The 21,902-nt window shown below is 40.1% G+C and overlaps 1 protein-coding gene and 1 long non-coding RNA gene across 3 annotated transcripts; both read right to left on the reverse strand.

Moving 5' to 3' along the window:
* Positions 1-519: 519 nt before the first annotated feature.
* Positions 520-10,943, reverse strand: LOC129411632 (uncharacterized). 2 transcript variants are annotated; one of them, XM_055163027.1, is made up of 12 exons: positions 10,869-10,943; positions 10,244-10,270; positions 9,491-9,790; positions 9,359-9,430; positions 8,216-8,326; positions 7,889-7,907; positions 6,391-6,410; positions 5,632-5,660; positions 3,707-3,761; positions 3,541-3,623; positions 1,642-1,722; positions 520-1,498 (listed from the first exon to the last, which is right to left on the reverse strand). In XM_055163027.1, exons 1-11 carry the CDS (start codon positions 10,900-10,902, stop codon positions 1,648-1,650), a joined length of 825 nt encoding a protein of 274 aa, XP_055019002.1. In that variant the 5' UTR covers positions 10,903-10,943; the 3' UTR covers positions 520-1,498; positions 1,642-1,647. The 2 variants fall into 2 exon arrangements, with proteins under 2 accessions (XP_055019002.1, XP_055019001.1); XM_055163026.1 differs by having other exon boundaries at positions 520-1,722.
* A 6,018-nt stretch (positions 10,944-16,961) lies between these two features.
* LOC129411633 (uncharacterized) lies at positions 16,962-19,018 on the reverse strand. The gene is made up of 4 exons (XR_008633396.1): positions 18,895-19,018; positions 18,709-18,763; positions 18,553-18,635; positions 16,962-17,106 (listed from the first exon to the last, which is right to left on the reverse strand). It is a non-coding gene; the product is annotated as an uncharacterized LOC129411633 (long non-coding RNA).
* Between the last annotated feature and the right edge of the window lie 2,884 nt (positions 19,019-21,902).

Below are 21,902 nucleotides of genomic sequence, written 5' to 3' on the forward strand. Positions count from 1 at the left end.
ACCTGCAACGTGCACTGGGGCGGTTTGCAGCCGAGTGTGAAGCGGCTGGGATGAAGATCAGCTCTGGAAAGGCACTGAGATAAACGGGAACCTCGTTAGGTCTTCCAGACTGAACTTACACCAGCTCCGTCTCTGGAGTTGTGTTTTGTTACATTCACACATTTGAGACACAAACCCTGCACATTTAGGCTGTGTTCTGCTCACAACACTTTGTTCCACCTTGGAATGTCATGTGGTAAAACAGCGAGTGCTAAATAAGAGATGAATGCAATGACAATAATAAATATGAATAGTTCATGTAATATTATTAATAAAATCTACAAAAATATGCAGAACATAAGTGCAATAAAATGAAGCAACAGCAGTAAAGTGTGAACATTGATCAGGCATTTCCTAACACAGGAAACGAAAGCAGACAAACATTAAACAAACAAATGTTTCTATTCTATGATAAAACAACCAGACAGTGATACGACTGATTTTGTATTTACAGCGATAACAATATGTTGTTTCGGTAAATTACAGATGTCACCTTATGCAAATATTTAAATCACTGAAAAAGATGTAGAGATGTGATCAACAGACTTACAGTTTACGGAGGAAATATTAAACCTACAAGTAAAATACAATATTAAAAATTTGTAAAGTGCAAATAAATCCATCCCCAATATCTTATAACATGCAAAATCCAGAGAAATCAGTAGAGACTAAAAGGTGTAAATGGTACATGATTATGTGAGACAATTTCTTGAAACTGTGACTCACAGTGTTATAAGCGACTAGCAGAGGGTTTCTGAGTCATTTTTCTATAGCACTTTTGCACCTTCACTCACACATTCACACACCAGTGTATGCAGACACTGTGGGCAAGGTGGGTTAAGTGTCTTGCCCAAGGACACAACAACAGCATTCATCTGTGGGAACTAGAATCACACCAGCCAATCTAATCTAAGATGTTGTATTGTCGAATTATAAATGTTATCTTTAGCTGAGAATCTTCCAGAGCTTCTGCAGTTTGTGTCATAAAACAGAGCAGCAGGAATCATTCAAAGTTACTGAGCAGAACATTTTACACTTTGGTTGTAGCAAGCTGTAAGTATGAAATGAATATAATGTGATTATTGTTCACAACAACCAACAAGTGATACGGCTGATATTGTATTTATATCAGTAAAAATATGATGTTTCGGTAAATTACAGATGTGAATTTATGCAAATGTTTTAATCACTGAGTGAGATGTAGAGATGTGATCAACAGACTTACAGTTTGCAGTGGAAATATTAAACATACAAGTAAAATACAATATTAAAAAGTTAGTAATCCATCCCCAATATCTTATCACATGCAAAAAACAGAGAAAACAATAAACCCTAAATACAAGGCAATGGCAAGTTACTGTGCATAGAGACAACTTCCTGTGTCTCTTTTTAAGCTGTGACCCACAGTTTCAAATGCGTATGATGTAACCACAAAACAGCCAACACAGAAGACCCAGCACTGTAAAATAGAACACCAGGTATGTTTTCAATGAGAGAATGACATGTTTAATCCTTTATAAAAAAAGAAAAACAAAGAAACAAAAGTACAAATGCAAAAATGCTCATGACAAAAAGTCTGAACAAATAAATATACATTACAACCATTTTTCACACAAGGTTGATGTTCCTTGGGGTTGCAGTTTGCTGGTTATGGATAGTGGCATAGACATCACTTGTTTTAATCTAAAAACAAAAGAAAAAACACAACACAAGTATATTACTCACATTTTCTTACTTTCTTACTTAAAACTTCATTTAAAACTGCATTACTCAATTTTCAAACTGCAAAAGGAGCAGGTAGGTCTTAGCTCTCACAAACCCTCTGGCACTTCATTACTGTTCACATGAATGTTCAGGCATGTACAGGGCTCTGCTTTTCAGACAGCAAAGTGAAGCAGTGTAGACGCTCTGTCAGTCTGTACTGAGGCTTATGGCTCCTTCTCCAGAGTTGGTGATTGATGAAACGCTTTATAATTATATGCAGACAGTGCTCAGTGATCAGATTTTGTCACAAAGTGCTACTTTTACAATATTCCACATTGGTGAAAATAAAACTACTCACTGAACATAAAGCCTGGTCCATCAGTGTTAAGTGTAGCTTGGTCATTTGTTCAGTTCTGCAACTGTTCAGTCTGAGCTTTTGGAGCTTTCACTTTAGACAATCAGTGATAAATCAATAAGTATTTGGGCACTGGCTTGCCTGGCAAACTCAGAATGACATCAGTCTGATCACCACTCCCTTTGTCACACCTCAAGTTAGATTCATAGCTTCATCCAATCAGATTTGTCTGTTTCAGTGGCTTATGTGGTTTAATGCTTTGCTCACTGATTCTGCAGAAATCTGCAAAGTTTTCTTTTCCCCCATAAGCAGCCATGTTTGTTTTAATACACAAAAACAAAACCATGTATGTCCTCGATTGACTAATCCACTTGTCAGTCACTCCCATCTGAACTTGGGCAGATTCAGCGGTGACCAGACTCACATCTTCATAAAGTATTGAAAAGATGATGAGATTCATGTTCGATGCTCATACCAAAGCAAATAAGAGAGATTATCAACCATCATGCAAAAGCACATTTAACAAGAAAAGCAGTCAGAGAGCGCAGACCTCCGCCAAGGACTACCCCCATTTTTTATATAAATTGCGATAAAATCAGTCTTCTGGCTCAGATTCGGATCAGCCTTTGGAATATGAAAGAGGATCCGATTGTCCATCCCTGAGTCAAATTTCATGGGGTTTGGTCAATAATTAACTGAGATATTGAGAAACAAAATTTTTGGCCCCATTTACCACAATGTTTACTAAAATTTCAAAGTGATTCCTTTTCACATTTCCAACAAATCTTGAAAATTTCATCAAAATCGGTCCATAACTTTTTGAGTTATGTTGCTAACAGACAAACAAACAAACAAACACACAGACAAACGCCGGCAAAAACATAACCTCCTTGGCGGAGGTAAAAATGCCTGAGTGCTTCACAATTAACCATTCAAGTACAAAAAAAATAAAAATTTAGTGGAGATTTGAACTCAGCTGAAGAACAAAAGGAGCAGCTTTGAAGTAAATAGTGCAGAACACATGAACAACAGAATATGTGTCATAAACATGAGTATGAACTGTCAGCTTTAAAGGTGCACTGTGCAGCTTTTCTGGAGGATGGTCGGCCACATGCATGTCACCATGGAGATGTTATTGCTTTGTTTAAAATGTTCCATGGTGGAGATTAAGCTCCCTGAGGGGAGACAACTATAGGCTACATTATAGGTCAGATCTGTGGAGAGGCCACCCTATTCACAGAGATCATTAGTGTATTTTTAAGCAATAGAAACATCTGTAATGAATAAATATGCAATATAGATGTGTCTAATGTCATACCATGGAACATTCCAAGCAAAGCAATAACATCTCCATGGAGACAAGCAGGTGAAAAGTTGCACAATGCACCTTTAAGCCTGTGTTTTACTTGTTGATTAGCTCTGTTTAGAATGAGTCGTCATACCAAAGACATGTAGATTCGACTGGGCCGCACGTCATCGTACTCATCTTCATTGTGAATCGGCCTATTGTCTACAGCCTCAGAACCTGTAAAACATAGACTTCAATCAATAATCACCAAAAATAAAAAAAATTAAAAAAATTAAAAAACAACAACAGCAGGGCCTTACCAGTTGAACTGTAGATGGTTGACACTGGTGCAGAGTTGTTTATGTCAACAGGAAACTAGAAACATCAAATATTACACTCAACAGGTTGGTTAAAAAAAAAAAAAAAAAAAAATATATATATATATATATATATATATATATATATATATATATATATATATATATATATATATATATATATATATATATATATATATATATATTATATATGGCATATACCAAGGAGACTCACTGTCCCCACTACTGTTCTGCATAGGCCTGAACCCCCTCAGCCAAATAATCGACCGCACTGGCTATGGATACCGACTCAGAAACGGGGCCACCATCAGTCACCTCCTCCACATGGATGACATCAAGCTGTACGCTAAGAGTGAGCGAGACATCGACTCACTGATCCACACCACAAGGATCTACAGTACAGACATTGGGATGTCATTCGGGCTTGAGAAATGTAGCAGGATGGTGACAAAGAGAGGGAAGGTAGTCCACACAGAGGGGGTGTCACTCCCAGAGGGAACAATAGCAGACGTTGAGGACAGTTACAAGTACCTTGGTATCCCACAAGCAAGTGGCAACCTCGAAGAGGCAACAAGGAAAGCGGCTACGGCCAAATACCTGCAAAGAGTGAGGCAAGTCCTTAGAAGCCAGCTCAATGGCAAGAACAAGGTGCAGGCAATCAACAGCTACGCCCTGCCAGTGATCAGATACCCTGCAGGGATTGTAAGCTGGCCAAAGGAGGAGATACAGACCACAGATGTTAAGACACGAAAGCTCCTGACCATGCATGGAGGGTTCCATCCCAAATCCAGCACCCTGAGACTGTACGCAGGCCGGAAGGAAGGAGGCCGAGGACTAGTGAGTGTGGGAACCACTGTCCAGGATGAAACATCCAAGCTCCTTGAGTACATCAAGGACAAGGCCTCAACAGACGAGGTGCTCAGAGAATGTCTCAGACAGTGGGGTCCAGAGGAAGAGGTGCTGGAGGGACCATCATGGCAGGACAAACCCCTACATGGGGCGTACCACCGGAACATAACTGAAGTGGCTGATATCAAGAAATCCTACCAATGGCTTGAGAGGGCTGGTGTGAAGGACAGCACAGAGGCACTGATCCTGGCTGCTCAGGAGCAGGCCCTGGGCACTCGAGCAATAGAGGCCCAGATCTACCACACCAGACAAGACCCACGGTGTAGACTGTGCAAAGAGGCTCCTGAGACAGTCCAGCACATAACTGCGGGGTGTAAGATGCTGGCAGGGAAAGCATACATGGAGCGACATAACCAAGTTGCGGGCATAGTGTACAGAAACATCTGTGCAGAGTACGGGCTGGAAACCCCAGGATCAAGGTGGGAAACACCTCCAAAGGTTGTGGAGAACGTCCGAGCCAAGATCCTGTGGGACTTCCAGATACAGACTGACAGAATGGTGATGGTGAACCAACCAGACATAGTGGTGGTGGAAAAGAAACAGAGCAGAGCCGTGGTGGTGGACATCGCAATACCAAGCGATGGTAATATCAGGAAAAAGGAACACGAGAAGCTAGAGAAATACCAGGGGCTCAAGGAAGAGCTGGAGAGAGCCTGGAAAGTAAAGGCATCAGTGGTGCCTGTGGTGATCGGACACTCGGGGCTGTAACCCCCAAACTGGAAGAGTGGCTTCAACAGATACCGGGAAAAACAACGGACATCTCAGTCCAGAAAAGTGCAGTACTGGGAACAGCAAAGATACTGCGCAGAACTCTCAAGCTCCCAGGCCTCTGGTAGAGGACCCGAGCTCAATGAGGGTGAGAGACCTACCACCGTGGAAGGTGAGAAACACATATATATATATATATATATATATATATATATATAAAGTTACTATATCATCTTCAACACAGCAGAAAGTACTGAGAAAACATTATAGTGTTATAGTGTTTCATTTACCTGCCCCCCACCCTGTGTGTTCTTGTGACCTACAACAGAGAAATGTACATTATGCTGTGTAATTTCATGAGGTTAAAGGGACAGTTTGGAATTTTGAACACAGGACCTCATTTCCTCGTGAGCCAGAGTGTTGGAGACGTGTGGAGACACTTTTTTAAATATTCCATCCAGTCTTTCCTGGTGTTAGACTAGTGCATGTCAATGGTCATATTTATCCTGCCACTAAAAACAGTCTTACCCACTCCACAAAACACCCGAAGAAAATCTATTATTACACCAGACTGTCCATGTAAATGTCTGTGTTGACAGAATAATGTTTGAAATAAAACTAACCTTGCATCACATGAATCGTCGCATGTTGAGGGACTATTTTCTCATATATCAGTACACCACTGTTGAGATTTCTATCAGGAAGAACAACTCGCTGCTGCTCAGACATAAATCCTTCAAATGCAAGGTTGGTGTTACTTCAAACATTATTCTATCAACACAGACATTCACATGGACAGTCTGGCATAATAATAGATTTTCTTCGGGTGTTTTGTGGAGTGGGTAAGACTGTTTTTAGCGGCAGGATAACTATGACCGTTGACATGCACTAGTCTAGCACCAGCACCTCTGCAAATACAAGGACTGGATGGAATATTTTAAAAAGTGTCTCCACACATCTCCAACACTCTGGATCACTAGGAAATGAGGTCCTCTGTCCAAAATTCCGAACTGTCCCTTTAATGTTACATGTGCAAAGCTGCTCTTTACCTGGGTTACTGCCTTGAGAGCTTTAAAAAAAAGACAAGGTTGACAGAACAATGTTATTGGTAATTCATTCATTTGGCGTTTAGAGTTTGGTTCCTTTCAATCAAAGAATGGTGGGAGCTGGTGTAGAAATGGAAAGATCTACTAGTATACTATACTACTATATATACTACTATGAACATAAAGTACATCTTTAATGAATACATACATCACGAATTTTGGACTTCCGGTCATTGCGCAATCCATACTGGGAAGGATTTTCCGAAAAAGTGAGCATCAAACCAGTGGGATGCATCTATTGACAAAGCCGATCTTGTCTAGTCTTTTGAACCATATCACTTTTGTTTCTGGTTCTGATATTGTCATATTTTAGTTTTGAGACTAGGACATTGTTTTGCTAATTCCATAAATGCAAAAGGGAATCAGATGTGTGTGACTGCAAACCTCCATTCAAACTGTTTCTCTTCCCAACGGGATTGAAAAATAGTGAAAGGTCAAGGTGATGGGCAGGATTGATTCAGAGGAAGGACCAAAAAGGAAACCTTTGACTGCCTAAATCATGCATCGAACATTTTGTATGTGGAGCAACAACAAAGCAGGATCCCGTTTGTTAAGTGAGAGGAGCAGAACAAACAGACTGAGCTGCACTTTCTTGTTAGACTTTACAGCACCATCACATCTTGGTCTCTTTGCAGTGGAAGGTGTTTCTTGGCGAACAGTTGGTGCCTTTCGCTTTGGCATTGACTTTTTAAATTCGTAACCGAGGTTGAGTGAGGGATCGGGATCCTGCTTTGATGTTGCTCCACATACAAAATGTTTGCTGCAAACTCGGGATGATTTAGGCAGCCAAATGTTTCCTTTTTGGTTCTTCCTGTGGATCAATCCTGCCCATCACCTTCACCTTTCACTATTTTTCAATTCCGTTGGGAAGCGAAACAGTTTGAACAGAGGTTTGCAGTCACACACATCTGATTCACTTTTGCAGTTATGGAGTTCGCAAACAATGTCCTAGTCTCAAAACTAAAATATGACAATATCAGAATCAGAAACAAAAGGTTCAAAAGACTTGAAAAGATCAGCTTTGACAACAGACGCATCCCACTGAGAAATCAAACATGTTTGATGTGCACTTTTTTTGGAAAATCCTTCCCAGTATGAATTGTGCGATGAGCGGAAGTCCGAAATTCATGATGCATCTATTACAACACCACATTTGTAGTTTACTGTTTGGTTTGTACCTGTAGTACTGTGCATGAGTTTGTATGTGTGTGATCTTTCTATACATTTGATTCTCTTGAGAAATTCAGTGCTTTTTATACATATTATTATTTTGTATTGAAATCTGAACTGTTTAAAAGCCCTTTTGGGGACTGGTGTTGTAAATTAGTCTCAGTTATAAACACTGTATCAGATGACTTAATTGTTTGTCCCTTTTCAAAAATGAACAATAAATAAATAAAAGTTGACACACATAAGTCCATCGAGCATTATTCACACTTACCCTCTCCAGAGATGTTTGCCTGAGGAAAGAAATCAGTTTGTGAGATCAGCAGGGCAAATGTCACTTAGGCCAGATTGACACTAAACACGGATCGGTGCAGCTCACAACACACTTATTAAATCAATGTTACTCTAGTCTCTGAGAACTGTGTGGCAGTGGAAGAACCCACCAGTCTATTTTTCCCACTGCAGCAGTCTGGATCTTTTTATAGAAATTAGACAAGTACTGTTTGATGTGAAAGTGAGCTCCTGTTGTCAGGTACTGTGCACCGTGTTGAGCGTGAACCCAGTGTGAAGATGTTTACATCAGTGACAGAATATTTGTTACCTTCTATCTTGATTGAGCAGAAAAAGCCAAAAATCACCACCACAATCCCGATCACGACACCACAGGCACAAGACATTGGCACCATAAGCCACAATTGTCTTTCACACATGACTAGAAAAACACATCAGGATTAGATCAGGAGTCTGTTTTATATATGGATCAATAGGTTAACTTGAGTAAGATGAAGAGTTATGTTTCAAAACCAAACAGATCAGTGGAAGCCTAACTAGATGATTCAGTTTTCAAATTATGCAACCATAAGCTTACAGTTTAGTTTAGTATTGTTGACTTACCTTGTAAGTAAACTATTCTTGGAAGAGAATATATTATGGAGCTATGTAGCAAGAAGAAGGTCTGCTGAAACCATGTGGTGCAAGCAGAAAACAACACTGCAGGCTCATACAGCTGTGTGGACCTTTTTGTTGTGACATAGTTTTTCTTTGGAGTCTGACAGATGTGCATGTCTTCTCCTAAATCTTATGGAGTGACTCAGACTCAGCGACTCAGTGTCTCAGAGAGTTGTTTATCCACCAAGCTAAAGGGTGACAGCCCCACTTGGACCTGTGGACACTAATGTGCCCTTGGGCAGGACACTTCATCCACTTTGCCTTTGGTGTTGAAGTACTCTGGTGTCTCAGAGTTTTTTATTAGAGCAAATGGAATTTAACCCATGGCTACAATCCTGGGTGTTTTCATGCATTTATGATTAGTTTGTTTAAAATGTCAGTTTGCCCCGGGGCAGCTGTGGCTACAATAGTAGCTTACCAGAGTGTGGAGTGAATGATTAATGCTCTGTAAAGCATCTTTGACTGTCTAGAAAAACTGATTATTATTATTATTATTATTATTATTATTATTATTATTATTATTATTATTAAAAGGGACAGAACAGAGAGCATGTTAAAATATAAAATATCAACCAATGTGATGTCTATAGAACATGTAACAAGAGCTCGATCTAATGTGCCTCGTCTATAAAGTCTGCTTAAGCATTACACAAAACTGCCACTACAGGGCAGGGTTCAGCTCGGACCCTGGTGGACCTTCCACCTGAAAATTTGTGCACCTTAAACAAATGCATTTCCATTTATTTATTATTTACCATTAATACAAATTCATTAGAATTCAAATTATTATTCTTACCTGAAGAGTAACCTTTATTATTCAATGAAGCTGTGGTCACATGGGGCTGGTATGGATACTTGCTCATAAAATCTACATAGAAACATTTGTTTACGGAAAATTAAACTTTTAAATGTGTGCTTTGAGACTTACCTCTCAAGTCAAATCCATCACTGCGAGGAGAGAGAGAGCTTGATCCATTTCCTAAAGCGTAATCACAGCTGACCACTTTACTCTGAACTTTACTGAGATTTTCCTGAAACTTCATCATGGAAACAGAAAAATGGCACAGTCCTTGATCCTTTGACACTGTCCACGAGTTGATTGTAGAATGTGGCTGTTTGGCTTCTCCAAAATACAGGTTACACTTTGAACCAGTTGCAGAAGGAGGAAGTGCGCAGCCAATGAGAACCTCACTGTCATGATGCTGAAGACTTATATCTGGCTTCTGATCTAAAACACAGAACCACAAAGTTGACCCTATGCCATTTGCAAATATTATAATTCATTATGCTATTCTGTGGTTGAAAATAATCTTTTTTCCATGATGCATCACTTGCAAACATTTCAGTCATTCAGTAATCACACTTCTCTTTTTGGTTTGAGTGATCCCTCTCTGAACAGTAACACAGGTTTTCATACTGTATTGAGATTTCTGTCCCTCACCAACATCACAGAACTGGATCTAAGATGGAGGACTTCAAATACTGCAGATCAGATCATCTCAGAGACAGGAGACCTGCAGAGCCCTCCCACTTACACCATTTCACAAGAGGAAATGACCACAAGACACTGCATGTCATTGTGTAACCAAGTTTAGACGCCTTCAAGGTCAAATGTTACACTCTTGGTCTCTGATCAGTAGATCTATAAGCACCATCAGACTTCAGACAATCATGGGTTTACCTTGTCCTCTGGTCAAGCAGAACAAACCTGCAGATAAAAACAAACATACACATTTGAGACAAATGTTTATGGCAAAAGTTGTATTTTAGTAAACTCATGAGGAGAGGCTGTACCACTGAGAACTATTGTCTACAACACTCAAACATAACTGCACCTGTGTGAGTGAGTAATACAACCACTGTTTGAGTTGAGGAAAAAATAAACATCTTAATCTATAAGTACAGAAATTATCAAAAAGAAATGTTTGATTCTGTCAACAGATTTGAATTGTTCTTTTGTTATGGGTCATACCTGGACGACTGAGGGATTACACAGACCAGCACAGTAACTGGATATTAAAGTATTACCCAGACTCAGAGTGGACAGGTCTAGAGCTCTGGACTCTCTGGGCTGAAAAAGCCTCATCTAAAAGATCCTTGATATGAAAACTTACAGCACCATTTTTGTTTTGTTTTTCACTATGACCCTCAAAATCTTATGAAATATTAATATGGATTAATGCTCTTGCTTAGTGTCTCAAAGAAATTCTTCTGAGAATTTTACATATAAATCTATAATAAAGTACAGTCTTCATACACACGATAGGTACATTAAGTGGACAGTTTACAATAAGATAAGTACTCACTACTGAAGAAGAAGAGCAGCAGGTACATGGCCATGATGACAGAAAACAGACTGAACTAACACCAATGAATTTCTGCTTTTATTAAAAATGAAAATCAGGAAACCCACAGAAATACTGTGCGCTTGCCCAAGCAGCTATTGTGCAAACATTTCCTGATGTTCACACATCTCTCTCATCGTTGAATGTTTGACCTTATTCCACCCACTATGGCCTCTACATGTTACAAAAATCTTCTTCAATACAAATATCGCCTCTGGAACGTGCACAGTTTATATTTTACACTGCAGCCAATAATATATTCCATTAAATATATCTAAGGTGGAGGCTGTCGTATGCCAACCCGCCTTCCAATCCGCCCTGACCACACCTTCTGAGCCCTTATACGGACCATTCAAATGACGTAATACATATTAATTGGTATTTAAATGAGCCCACCTGGCACGTCTTCCTTTGAATATCACTGATCATGGCTACGCAGAAAAGGAACTTTTCAGAAGCAGAAGCTGAGATTCTAGTGCACGCATGCAAATCAATATTGTACTTGTGGCATCACAAAAAAAAAAAAAAACAAGTGAGTGGGAGCAGGTAGTGACTGCATGCAATGCGGTGAGTGGGATGGTTTGCACTGTCACAGAAATAAAAAGGAAATGGTCGTATCTGAAAGTCACAGTGAAAAAGCACCGTCAAAGTTTGTGTTGCACCAGAGGAGGCCCGAGTACCCCGCCACTAACTCCCCAAGAGCAGCGAATGGCCTCCATTCTAGGTGAAGAATGTGTGGTGGGAGTGGTCACAGGAGAGGAGGGGGACACCAACATGCAGGAGGCAGGTAAGTGAATTTGATCAGTTAATCTCATTTCAGCTTACCATTATTAAACAATAACATGCAAGGACATGGCTATTGGTTATTGTTGCTGTAGAAAATTTTGGGCCTTTTTTTTTTTTTAACCTCTTTTTATTTTTTGTTAAATCCTGTAGGCCTAGCCTATGAATAATTAGTAGTAACTTCTGGTATCAAGAACACAGACACTTGAATGTAACACTACTTTAATTAATCATTTGTTTGCTGTTTATGAAACTCAAGCATTGGGGGAGGAGGTCGGTGCAGAGGGACATCCCCTCGGTAGCGCAGCAGCAGCAGCCGCCCTTCCTTCAGCTACCCCACGCGGAGGCCGGGTTCTCACAGACGCGGTGCTGCAGCTTCAGCGGGAGACTGTTGACGCCATCAACAATGTGGCAGGGGAACTGAGGGACATAAAGAAGATGTTGGGGGAAATCTCTGAGTCACTAAAAGAATTGGCCAAAAAATAAAGTTTTTTTTTTTTTTTTTTGGAATTACTGTGATTTTGCCTTTTTATTAATATACTGTGGCACTATACATTATGAACATACCTTGCTTTATTCATAAACGCATCATGACGTGTCGTCGCAAATGTTGAAGGTGAACTTCGTTTGGCTGCTGGGACGCAGGATCCGGGGGATCGGCCTGTGGCATCTCCAAGTCAGGAGGGAGGGGTATGCGCAGGCTTATGGCCACATTGTGCAGCACCCCACAGGCCAAGATGATTTGGGACACCTTTGTGGGATTATACATTAGTTTCTCCCCTGAGCTATCCAGGCAGTGCCAGCGGCACTTCAGTACGCCGATCTTTCAACTACAGAGCGCGCCTGAGCGTGTGCCTGGTTGTAGCGGACCTCTGCTGCGTCCTGTGGATTCGGGACGGGGGTTAGCAGGCACTGTGTCAATGGATAACCACTGTCACCTACAATGACACCGAAATGGTGAGTAAATGGCTTATAGTTATAGGTGCATGTGGCTTTGAACTCACCGAGAAGCCAGCCATCTTTGACTGCCCCAGTGCGTAATCTTTGCCCCACACTACTGTTCCTCAGTATAAAGGAATCCAAACCCTATTTTCAGTGGGCTTTGCCAACTTCATCAAAGTGGAGAGAGTGAGGTGGAACAGAGGACACAGATGAGAGGGTGAGATGGAGCAGAGTAGAAGGTCAGATGGAGCAGAGGATGCAGAGTAGAGGATTAGATGGAGGTAACACTTTAAAAGAGACAAGATTTTCTAGTTACGTCTTGCTTTAAATTGTAATTTTAACTACAGTAATGCCTGCTACAATAAAATGCATACTTTCCAAAGTGTTTTATTATTTTTTTAAGAAACAAAAACTAAAGATAGAAAACTTTAATGCCTTACTGTGGAATGTCTAAGTCAAATCAATATATTTCAGCAGCAGGTAGGTGACTGACCCTCAATCAGAAAAAAATTACAATGGTTTATTAGTTCAGTTTGCTATGACTGACTCACATTTTCACACACAGATTCATCATATCAATATAATTCACTGGGAACGTGTTTGGATAAATAAACTATGTTTTTGTTCATACTGTTACATGGAAATTTCAATGCAATATACAGAAGCTTGTAACATCCTTTCATTTATTCTTGGCTCGGTTCTCTATTGGGGTTTCCTGGTCATGGATACTCTCATATTCATCACTCATCTCATTCTAAAATAAAAATAAAAAGTCAGACATTATAAGCAAGTTAAAGGAAAACACCTGGACTTACTAGCTCATAATATTCCTCGATGTCTCAATATTATTATATTATTATAATGTTATTGCATTGTCACAGAGTGTTCCACAATTAAGCATTAAATGTAATTACCTGTAATTTAGCCTGGTGGCGTTGTCCATGTTTTCCTTCATACTGTGGAACATTCTAGGTAAAGCAATAACATCTTCAAGGACTGAAACAGGTGATGGACAGTCTGATTCCTCAGCCGGTTTCCACACCTCGCAGCATTAGGATTCGTTCACTCGACAGTAGGTGGGTACTTTTTTTTAATTTAACCAATCGCTGCTTTTTGGTCATGACTTATGTAATGCACCAAATCCCGTAGGAAGAAGGACAATAACACCTTTCCCTTGACAAATTTCTTCAAACATTCTCTTTGTTCCAACTTTAAATCCTCGACCTTGGGAATCGTCAGCACAAAATGTCTGTCTTCGTCTACATCCATCTCGACGCTTTGTTACTGTTGTGCTGCACCACAAAGTGACACAGACAGATACGATGAGTTTGATGTCATGGTTTCACAGCTCTTCACTGATTGGTCAGTGTGCGGTCTACAACTTCTGGGTTCTTGCAAACCGTCTAGTGCAGGGGTCGGCAACCCAAAATGTTCAAAGAGCCATATTGGCCCAAAAAAACAAAAACCAGACCTGCCTGGAAAAAAATGAAAAGCCTTATATAAGCCTAATATGAAGGCGACATAGGCTGTCAGTATATTAACTATATAAGCCGACTATTAAAATGACTAAGTCGACTACAAATACAAAATGAGCATCATGATACACAAACCCCTTTTGTGACCCTCTCATACTCGGTGCGCCGTCTGTAGCCACTGAAATCAGGTGGTTAGTGTTTATTCCTTTGTCATTGAGGCCCCGTTTACATGTACACGGGTATTTTTAAAAACTGAGACATTTCCCTTCGTTTGTTCACATCGTTTACACACAAACGGTGAATTCGCCTCTGAAAACGAATCTTTCTAAAAACTCCGGCTAGAGTGGAGATTTTGGAAAACTCCTGCTTCACGTTTGCGTGTAAATTGAGATAAACGAAGTTTTAGGAGCTGACACACTGAAAGTGCGACCGACGTTTACCTGTTGCTTTGACGACGATGATGGAAGCATTCAGAGCAGCAGTCGCATTTCTTCTGATCGTGCATAGAAGCACTCATAAAACAGCAGCATGTACAACTTTGTACGCAACTCACCGCACATGCGTGGAGCCTGGAGCAGAAGCTCTGAGCTCGGGCAGCAGCGCCAAAGCCCCTCAAGACGGGGCTGGGGGTCCAGTGTTGGTCAGATTGTCCGGAGGCTTCGTCTTCCATGTCCTGGTTCCAGACGGGGGGCGAGTAAGACCAGCGCGCAAAGGACTGGATCCGAGTGCTTCAGTGCCGTCATCTGTGCGCTGGTTCCGTGCAGGAAAAGCGAGAATGCGCTGTGGACCACAGGTCCAGGCTGCTGCGGTCCTCCGGGCTCGACCGCGGCTGGTTCCGAGGTGGTGCAGCATCCGGACAGAAGCGTGAATCCCGTTTGGATCGTTATATGTTGTTCTGAGCGTCCGTCTGCGCATGTGTTTTTTTGTTTGTTTGTTTTTTTTCGGGGAAAGTGCTTCTCAGGTGGAGGCACCGGACACCACCCCCGCTTCAGCTCATCTATTTGTTCTGCTGAAACATTTTGCATTTGCACACAGCTGATAGATCAGATCCATGACCAGAGATGAACGAGGGTTTTACCCCTTAAGAAACAATATTACAACAACAACAACAACAACAACAACAAAATCATTACTTTTCCATTTTCACTCGTTTTTGAAAAAGCTCCACCGAGCCACTAGGGGAGTGCTAAAGAGCCGCATGCGGCTCTGGAGCTGCGGGTTGCCGACCCCTGGTCTAGTGTATTCTCATTCCTGACCTAGTTGCTGGAGAGAAATGAAACTGAGCAGAGGCACTAGGTGGCTTCAGACAAAGGTGGCTAGGTGATCGTAGTCAGGCTGGTGCCATCTAGTGCCTGCGCTCAATTTCATTTCTCTCCAGCAACTAGGTCAGGAATCAAAATACACTAGATGGTTCACAAAAACCCAGGAAGTGCAAGTTCGGGCACCAGCCAATCAGTGAAGTACACAGTATACCTTCTGTGTTGGCAACGATTCCGGAAAAATTTGCATTTCTACAACTCTTATACACATACTCATATATAAATATACCATGACTTTTTAAGTACAGTCATGCAAAAATCTAAGCTGTATTTGGTATTTTGGTTTAAAGACTTGAAGTGACTTTAAGCTCAAAGCAAAGGAGACGTCAAAAAGTGTCAAACTTCAAAAGAGACGTCAGGAAAACCACAGAAACACCGTGCTGTTCCCCATACACTAAAAGCACTACAGTTCACTACTGTGATTTTGCTTTGCATTATAATACTACAGCAGTACAATAACTTTCTAAACAAATAATATTTCTGTTCTATGACAAAACAACGTTGATTTCTGTTGTATCTTGCAAAAAGAAAAACCAGGCGCAGAAGCACGGAGATCGTTCAGCAGTACCTTTAATGATGTTAGAGTGTGGATTCAAAGCATCAGGTTGATACACAGGCAAAAAACAGAGTGTACAAGTGTCTAGCAGAGGGTTTCTGAGTGTATAAGCGTCTACCAGAGAGTTTTTGAGTCTATAAGCCTCTAGCAGAGAGTTTTTGAGAGTCTATAAGCGTCTAGCATTTTTTCTGAGAGTATAAGTGTCTAGCAGAGGGTTTTTGAGAGTTTATAAGCGTATAGCAGAAGGTTTCTGGGTTTTTGAATCTATAAGCACCTCGCAGAGAGTTTCGGAGAGTCTATAAACGTCCAGCAGAGGGTTTCAGAGACTATAAGCCTCTAGCAGAAGGTTTTTAAGAGTCTGAGGGTCTGAGAATCTAATCAAAGATGTTGTATTGTCGAATTATAAATGTTATCTTTAGCTGAGAATCTTCCAGAGCTTCTGCAGTTTGTGTCATAAAACAGAGCAGCAAGCATCATTCAAAGTTACTGAGCAGAACATTTTACACTTTAGTTGTAGCAAGCTGTAAGTATGAAATGAATACAATGTGATTATTGTTCACAACAACCAATACGGCTGATATTGTATTTACATCAGTAAAAATATGATGTTTCGGTAAATTACAGATGTGATCTTATGCAAATGTTTTAATCACTGAGTGAGATGTAGAGATGTGATCAACAGACTTACAGTTTACAGTGGAAATATTAAACATACAATATTAAAAAGTTAGTAATCCATCCCCAATATCTTATCACATGCAAAAACCAGAGAAAACAATAAACCCTAAATACAAGGCAATGGCAAGTTACTGTGCATAGAGACAACTTCCTGTGTCTCTTTTTAACCTGTGACCCACAATTTCAAATGCGTATGATGTAACCACAAAACAGCAAACACAGAAGACCCAGCACTGTAAAATAGAACACCAGGTATGTTTTCAATGAGAGAATGACATGTTTAATCCTTTATAAAAAAAAAAAGAAAAACAAAGAAACAAATGCAAAAATGCTCATGACAAAAAGTCTGAACAAATAAATACAAATTACAACCATTTTTGGTTGATGTTCCTTGGGGTTGCAGTTTGCTGGTTATGGATAGTGGCATAGACATCACTTGTTTTCCTCTAAAAACAAAAGAAAAAACACAACACAAGTATATTACTCACATTTTCTTACTTTCTTACTTAAAACTTCATTTAAAACTGCATTACTCAATTTTCAAACTGCAAAAGGAGCAGGTAGGTCTTAGCTCTCACAAACCCTCTGGCACTTCATTACTGTTCACATGAATGTTCAGGCATGTACAGGGCTCTGCTTTTCAGACAGCAAAGTGAAGCAGTGTAGACGCTCTGTCAGTCTGTACTGAGGCTTATGGCTCCTTCTCCAGAGTTGGTGATTGATGAAACGCTTTATAATTATATGCAGACAGTGCTCAGTGATCAGATTTTGTCACAAAGTGCTACTTTTACAATATTCCACATTGGTGAAAATAAAAATACTCACTGAACATAAAGCCTGGTCCATCAGTGTTAAGTGTAGCTTTATCATTTGTTCAGTTCTGCAACTGTTCAGTCTGAGCTTTTGGAGCTTTCACTTTAGACAATCAGTGATAAATCAATAAGTATTTGGGCACTGGCTTGCCTGGCAAACTCAGAATGACATCAGTCTGATCACCACTCCCTTTGTCACACCTCAAGTTAGATTCATAGCTTCATCCAATCAGATTTGTCTGTTTCAGTGGCTTATGTGGTTTAGTGCTTTGCTCACTGATTCTGCAGAAATCTGCAAAGTTTTTTCTTTTCCCCCATAAGCAGCCATGTTTGTTTTAATACACAAAAACAAAACCATGTATGTCCTCGATTGACTAATCCACTTGTCAATCACTCCCATCTGAACTTGGGCAGATTCAGCGGTGACCAGACTCACATCTTCATAAAGTATTGAAAAGATGATGAGATTCATGTTCGATGCTCATACCAAAGCAAATAAGAGAGATTATCAACCATCATGCAAAAGCACATTTAAAAATGCCTGAGTGCTTCACAATGAACCATTCAAGTAAAAAAAAATTAAAAATAAAAATTTAGTGGAGATTTGAACTCAGCTGAAGAACAAAAGGAGCAGCTTTGAAGTAAATAGTGCAGAACACATGAACAACAGAATATGTGTCATAAACATGAGTATGAACTGTCAGCTTTAAAGGTGCACTGTGCAGCTTTTCTGGAGGATGGTCGGCCACATGCTTGTCACCATGGAGATGTTATTGCTTTGTTTAAAATGTTCCATGGTGGAGATTAAGCTCCCTGAGGGGAGACAACTATAGGCTACATTATAGGTCAGATCTGTGGAGAGGCCACCCTATTCACAGAGATCATTAGTGTATTTTTAAGCAATAGAAACATCTGTAATGAATAAATATGCAATATAGATGTGTCTAATGTCATACCATGGAACATTCCAAGCAAAGCAATAACATCTCCATGGAGACAAGCAGGTGAAAAGTTGCACAATGCACCTTTAAGCCTGTGTTTTACTTGTTGATTAGCTCTGTTTAGAATGAGTCGTCATACCAAAGGCATGTAGATTCGACTGGGCCCCGCATCATCGTACTCATCTTCATTGTGAATCGGCCTATTGTCCACAGCCCCAGAACCTGTAAAACATAGACTTCAATCAATAATCACCAAAAAAAAAAAATAAAAAAAACAACAACAGCAGGGCCTTACCAGTTGAACTGTAGATGGTTGACGCTGGTGCAGAGTTGTTTATGTCAACAGGAAACTAGAAACATCAAATATTACACTCAACAGGTTGGTTAAAAATAAATAAATAAAATAAATAAGTTACTATATCATCTTCAACACAGCAGAAAGTACTGAGAAAACATTATAGTGTTATAGTGTTTCATTTACCTGCCCCCCACCCTGTGTGTTCTTGTGACCTACAACAGAGAAATGTACATTATGCTGTGTAATTTCATGAGGTTAAAGGGACAGTTTGGAATTTTGAACACAGGACCTCATTTCCTCGTGAGCCAGAGTGTTGGAGACGTGTGGAGACACTTTTTTAAATATTCCATCCAGTCTTTCCTGGTGCTAGACTAGTGCATGTCAATGGTCATATTTATCCTGCCACTAAAAACAGTCTTACCCACTCCACAAAACACCCGAAGAAAATCTATTATTACACCAGACTGTCCATGTAAATGTCTGTGTTGACAGAATAATGTTTGAAATAAAACTAACCTTGCATCACATGAATCGTCGCATGTTGAGGGACTATTTTCTCATATATCAGTACACCACTGTTGAGCTTTTTATCAGGAAGAACAACTCGCTGCTGCTCAGACATAAATCCTTCAAATGCAAGGTTGGTGTTACTTCAAACATTATTCTATCAACACATACATTTACATGGACAGTCTGGCATAATAATAGATTTTCTTCGGGTGTTTTGTGGAGTGGGTAAGACTGTTTTTAGCGGCAGGATAACTATGACCGTTGACATGCACTAGTCTAGCACCAGTGACCTCTGCAAATACAAGGACTGGATGGAAATATTTTCAAAAAGTGTCTCCACACATCTCCAACACTCTGGATCACTAGGAAATGAGGTCCTCTGTCCAAAATTCCGAACTGTCCCTTTAATGTTACATGTGCAAAGCTGCTCTTTACCTGGGTTACTGCCTTGAGAGCTTTAAAAAAAACAGACAAGGTGGACAGAACAATGTTATTGGTAATTCATTCATTTGGCAAAAGTAGTTTGACTCCTCTTAACCAAAGGATGGTTGGGGCTGGTGTAGCAATGGAAAGATCTACTAGTATAGATCTATAAACATACTATACATCTTTCATTAATACATACATCACGAATTTCAGACTTCCGGTCATTGCACAATTCATACTGGGAAGGATTTTCCGAAAAAGTGAGCCATGTTTGTTTTCCTAGTGGGATGCATCTATTGTCAGAGTCGATCTTTTCAAGTCTTTTGAACCATATCACTTTTGTTTTTGGTTGTGATATTGATATTTTTAGTTTATAGGATTTGGACATCATAATTGTGTGGTTGTTGGATCCTAACAGCAGAAAATGGCTCAAGAAAGAAAAGAAAGAAGTTTGTGAACTTCATAACTGCAAAAGGGAATCAGATGTGTGTGACTGCAAACCTCTGTTCAAACTGTTTCTCTTCCCAGTGAAATTGAAAAATAGTGAAAGGCGAAGGCGATGGGCAGGATTGATCCACAGGAAGGACCAAAAAGGAAACATTTGGCTGCCTAAGAAATCATCCCAAGTTTGCAGTGAACATTTTGTATGTGGATCCTGTTTGTTAATGGAGAGGAGCAGAAGACAAACAGACTGAGCTGCACTTTCTTGCTCTTGTGGTTTTACAGCAACATCACGTCTTGGTCTCTTTGCAGTGGAAGGTGTTTCTTGGTGAACAGCTGGTGCCTTTCCCTTTGGCGTTGACCTTTTAAATTCGTAACCGAGGTTGAGTGAGGGATCGGGATCCCTCTTTGATGGCCCTCCACATACAAAATGTTCACTGCAAACTCGGGATGATTTCTTAGGCAGTCAAAGGTGTGTGGTTTACAGTCACACACATCTGATTCCCTTTTGTTTTTATGGAGTTCGCAAACTTCCGAAGCCCGTTTTCCAGTGTTAACACATCCAACAACCACACAAGCACGATGTCTGAATCCCAAAACTAAAATGTGACAATATCAGAACCAGAAACAAAGTGATATGGTTCAAAAGACTTGAAAAGATCGACTTTGACACATCGACACTTAGACGCATTCCACTGTGAAATCAAACATGTTTGATGCTCACTTTTTTGGAAAATCCTTCCCAGTATGCATTGCGCGATGAGCGAAAGTCCGAAATTCATGATGCATGTATTATAACACCACATTTGTAGTTTACTGTTTGGTTTGTACCTGTAGTACTGTGCATGAGTTTGTATGTGTGTAATCTTTCTATACTATTTGAATCTCTTGACAAATTCACTGCTTTTTCTACATATTGTTTTATTGTGAAATCTGAACTGTTGAAAAGCCCTTTTGGGGACTGGTGTTGTATATTAGTCTCAGTTATAAACACTGTATCAGAAGACTTAAATTGTTAATCTGTGTTTGATGTCGCTGTCCTTTTTCAAATTAACAATAAATAAATAAAAGTTGACACACATAAATCCATCGAGCATTATTCACACATACCCTCTCAGGAGATGTTTGCCTGAGAAAAGAAATCAGTTTGTGAGATCAGCAGGGCAAATGTCACTTAGGCCAGATTGACACTAAACACGGATCGGTGCAGCTCACAACACACTTAATAAATCAATGTTACTCTAGTCTCTGAGAACTGTGTGGCAGTGGAAGAACCCACCAGCAGTCTGGATCTTTTTATAGAAATTAGACAAGTACTGTTTGATGTGAAAGTGAGCTCCTGTTGTCAGGTACTGTGCACCGTGTTGAGCGTGAACCCAGTGTGAAGATGTTTACATCAGTGACAGAATATTTGTTACCTTCTATCTTGATTGAGCAGAAAAAGCCAAAAATCACCACCACAATCCCGATCACGACACCACAGGCACAAGACATTGCCGTCATAATCCACAATTCTCTTTCACACATGACTAGAAAAACACATCAGGATTAGATCAGGAGTCTGTTTTATGTATGGATCAACAGGTTAACTTGAGTAAGATGAAGAGTTATGTTTCAAAACCAAACAGATCAGTGGAAGCCTAACTAGATGATTCAATAATGCCTCAGGTTTTTCTCATCGGTTACAAACATTTCAATCATTCACACTTCTCTTTTTGGTTTGAGTCATCCCTCTCTGAACATTAACACAGGTTTTCACACTGTATAGAGATTTCTGTCCCTCACCAACATCACAGAACTGGACCTAAGATGGA

This window comes from Boleophthalmus pectinirostris, unplaced genomic scaffold, assembly GCF_026225935.1.
Source record: "Boleophthalmus pectinirostris isolate CB_2022bp ecotype Guang Dong unplaced genomic scaffold, ASM2622593v1 HiC_scaffold_5, whole genome shotgun sequence".
Taxonomy (NCBI): Eukaryota; Metazoa; Chordata; class Actinopteri; order Gobiiformes; family Gobiidae; genus Boleophthalmus; species Boleophthalmus pectinirostris.

Bases quoted from the DNA above. Each gene is read 5' to 3' on its own strand.
- LOC129411632 (XM_055163027.1), bottom strand. From the start codon at position 10,902: ATGGCCATGTACCTGCTGCTCTTCTTCTTCAGTA. The intron at 9,431-9,490 runs GTAAGTCTCAAA...GTTTCTATGTAG, and splicing joins TGATGGATTTGACTTGAGAG to ATTTTATGAGCAAGTATCCA. The intron at 3,624-3,706 runs GTAAGGCCCTGC...TATGTTTTACAG, and splicing joins AACCATCTACAGTTCAACTG to GTTCTGAGGCTGTAGACAAT.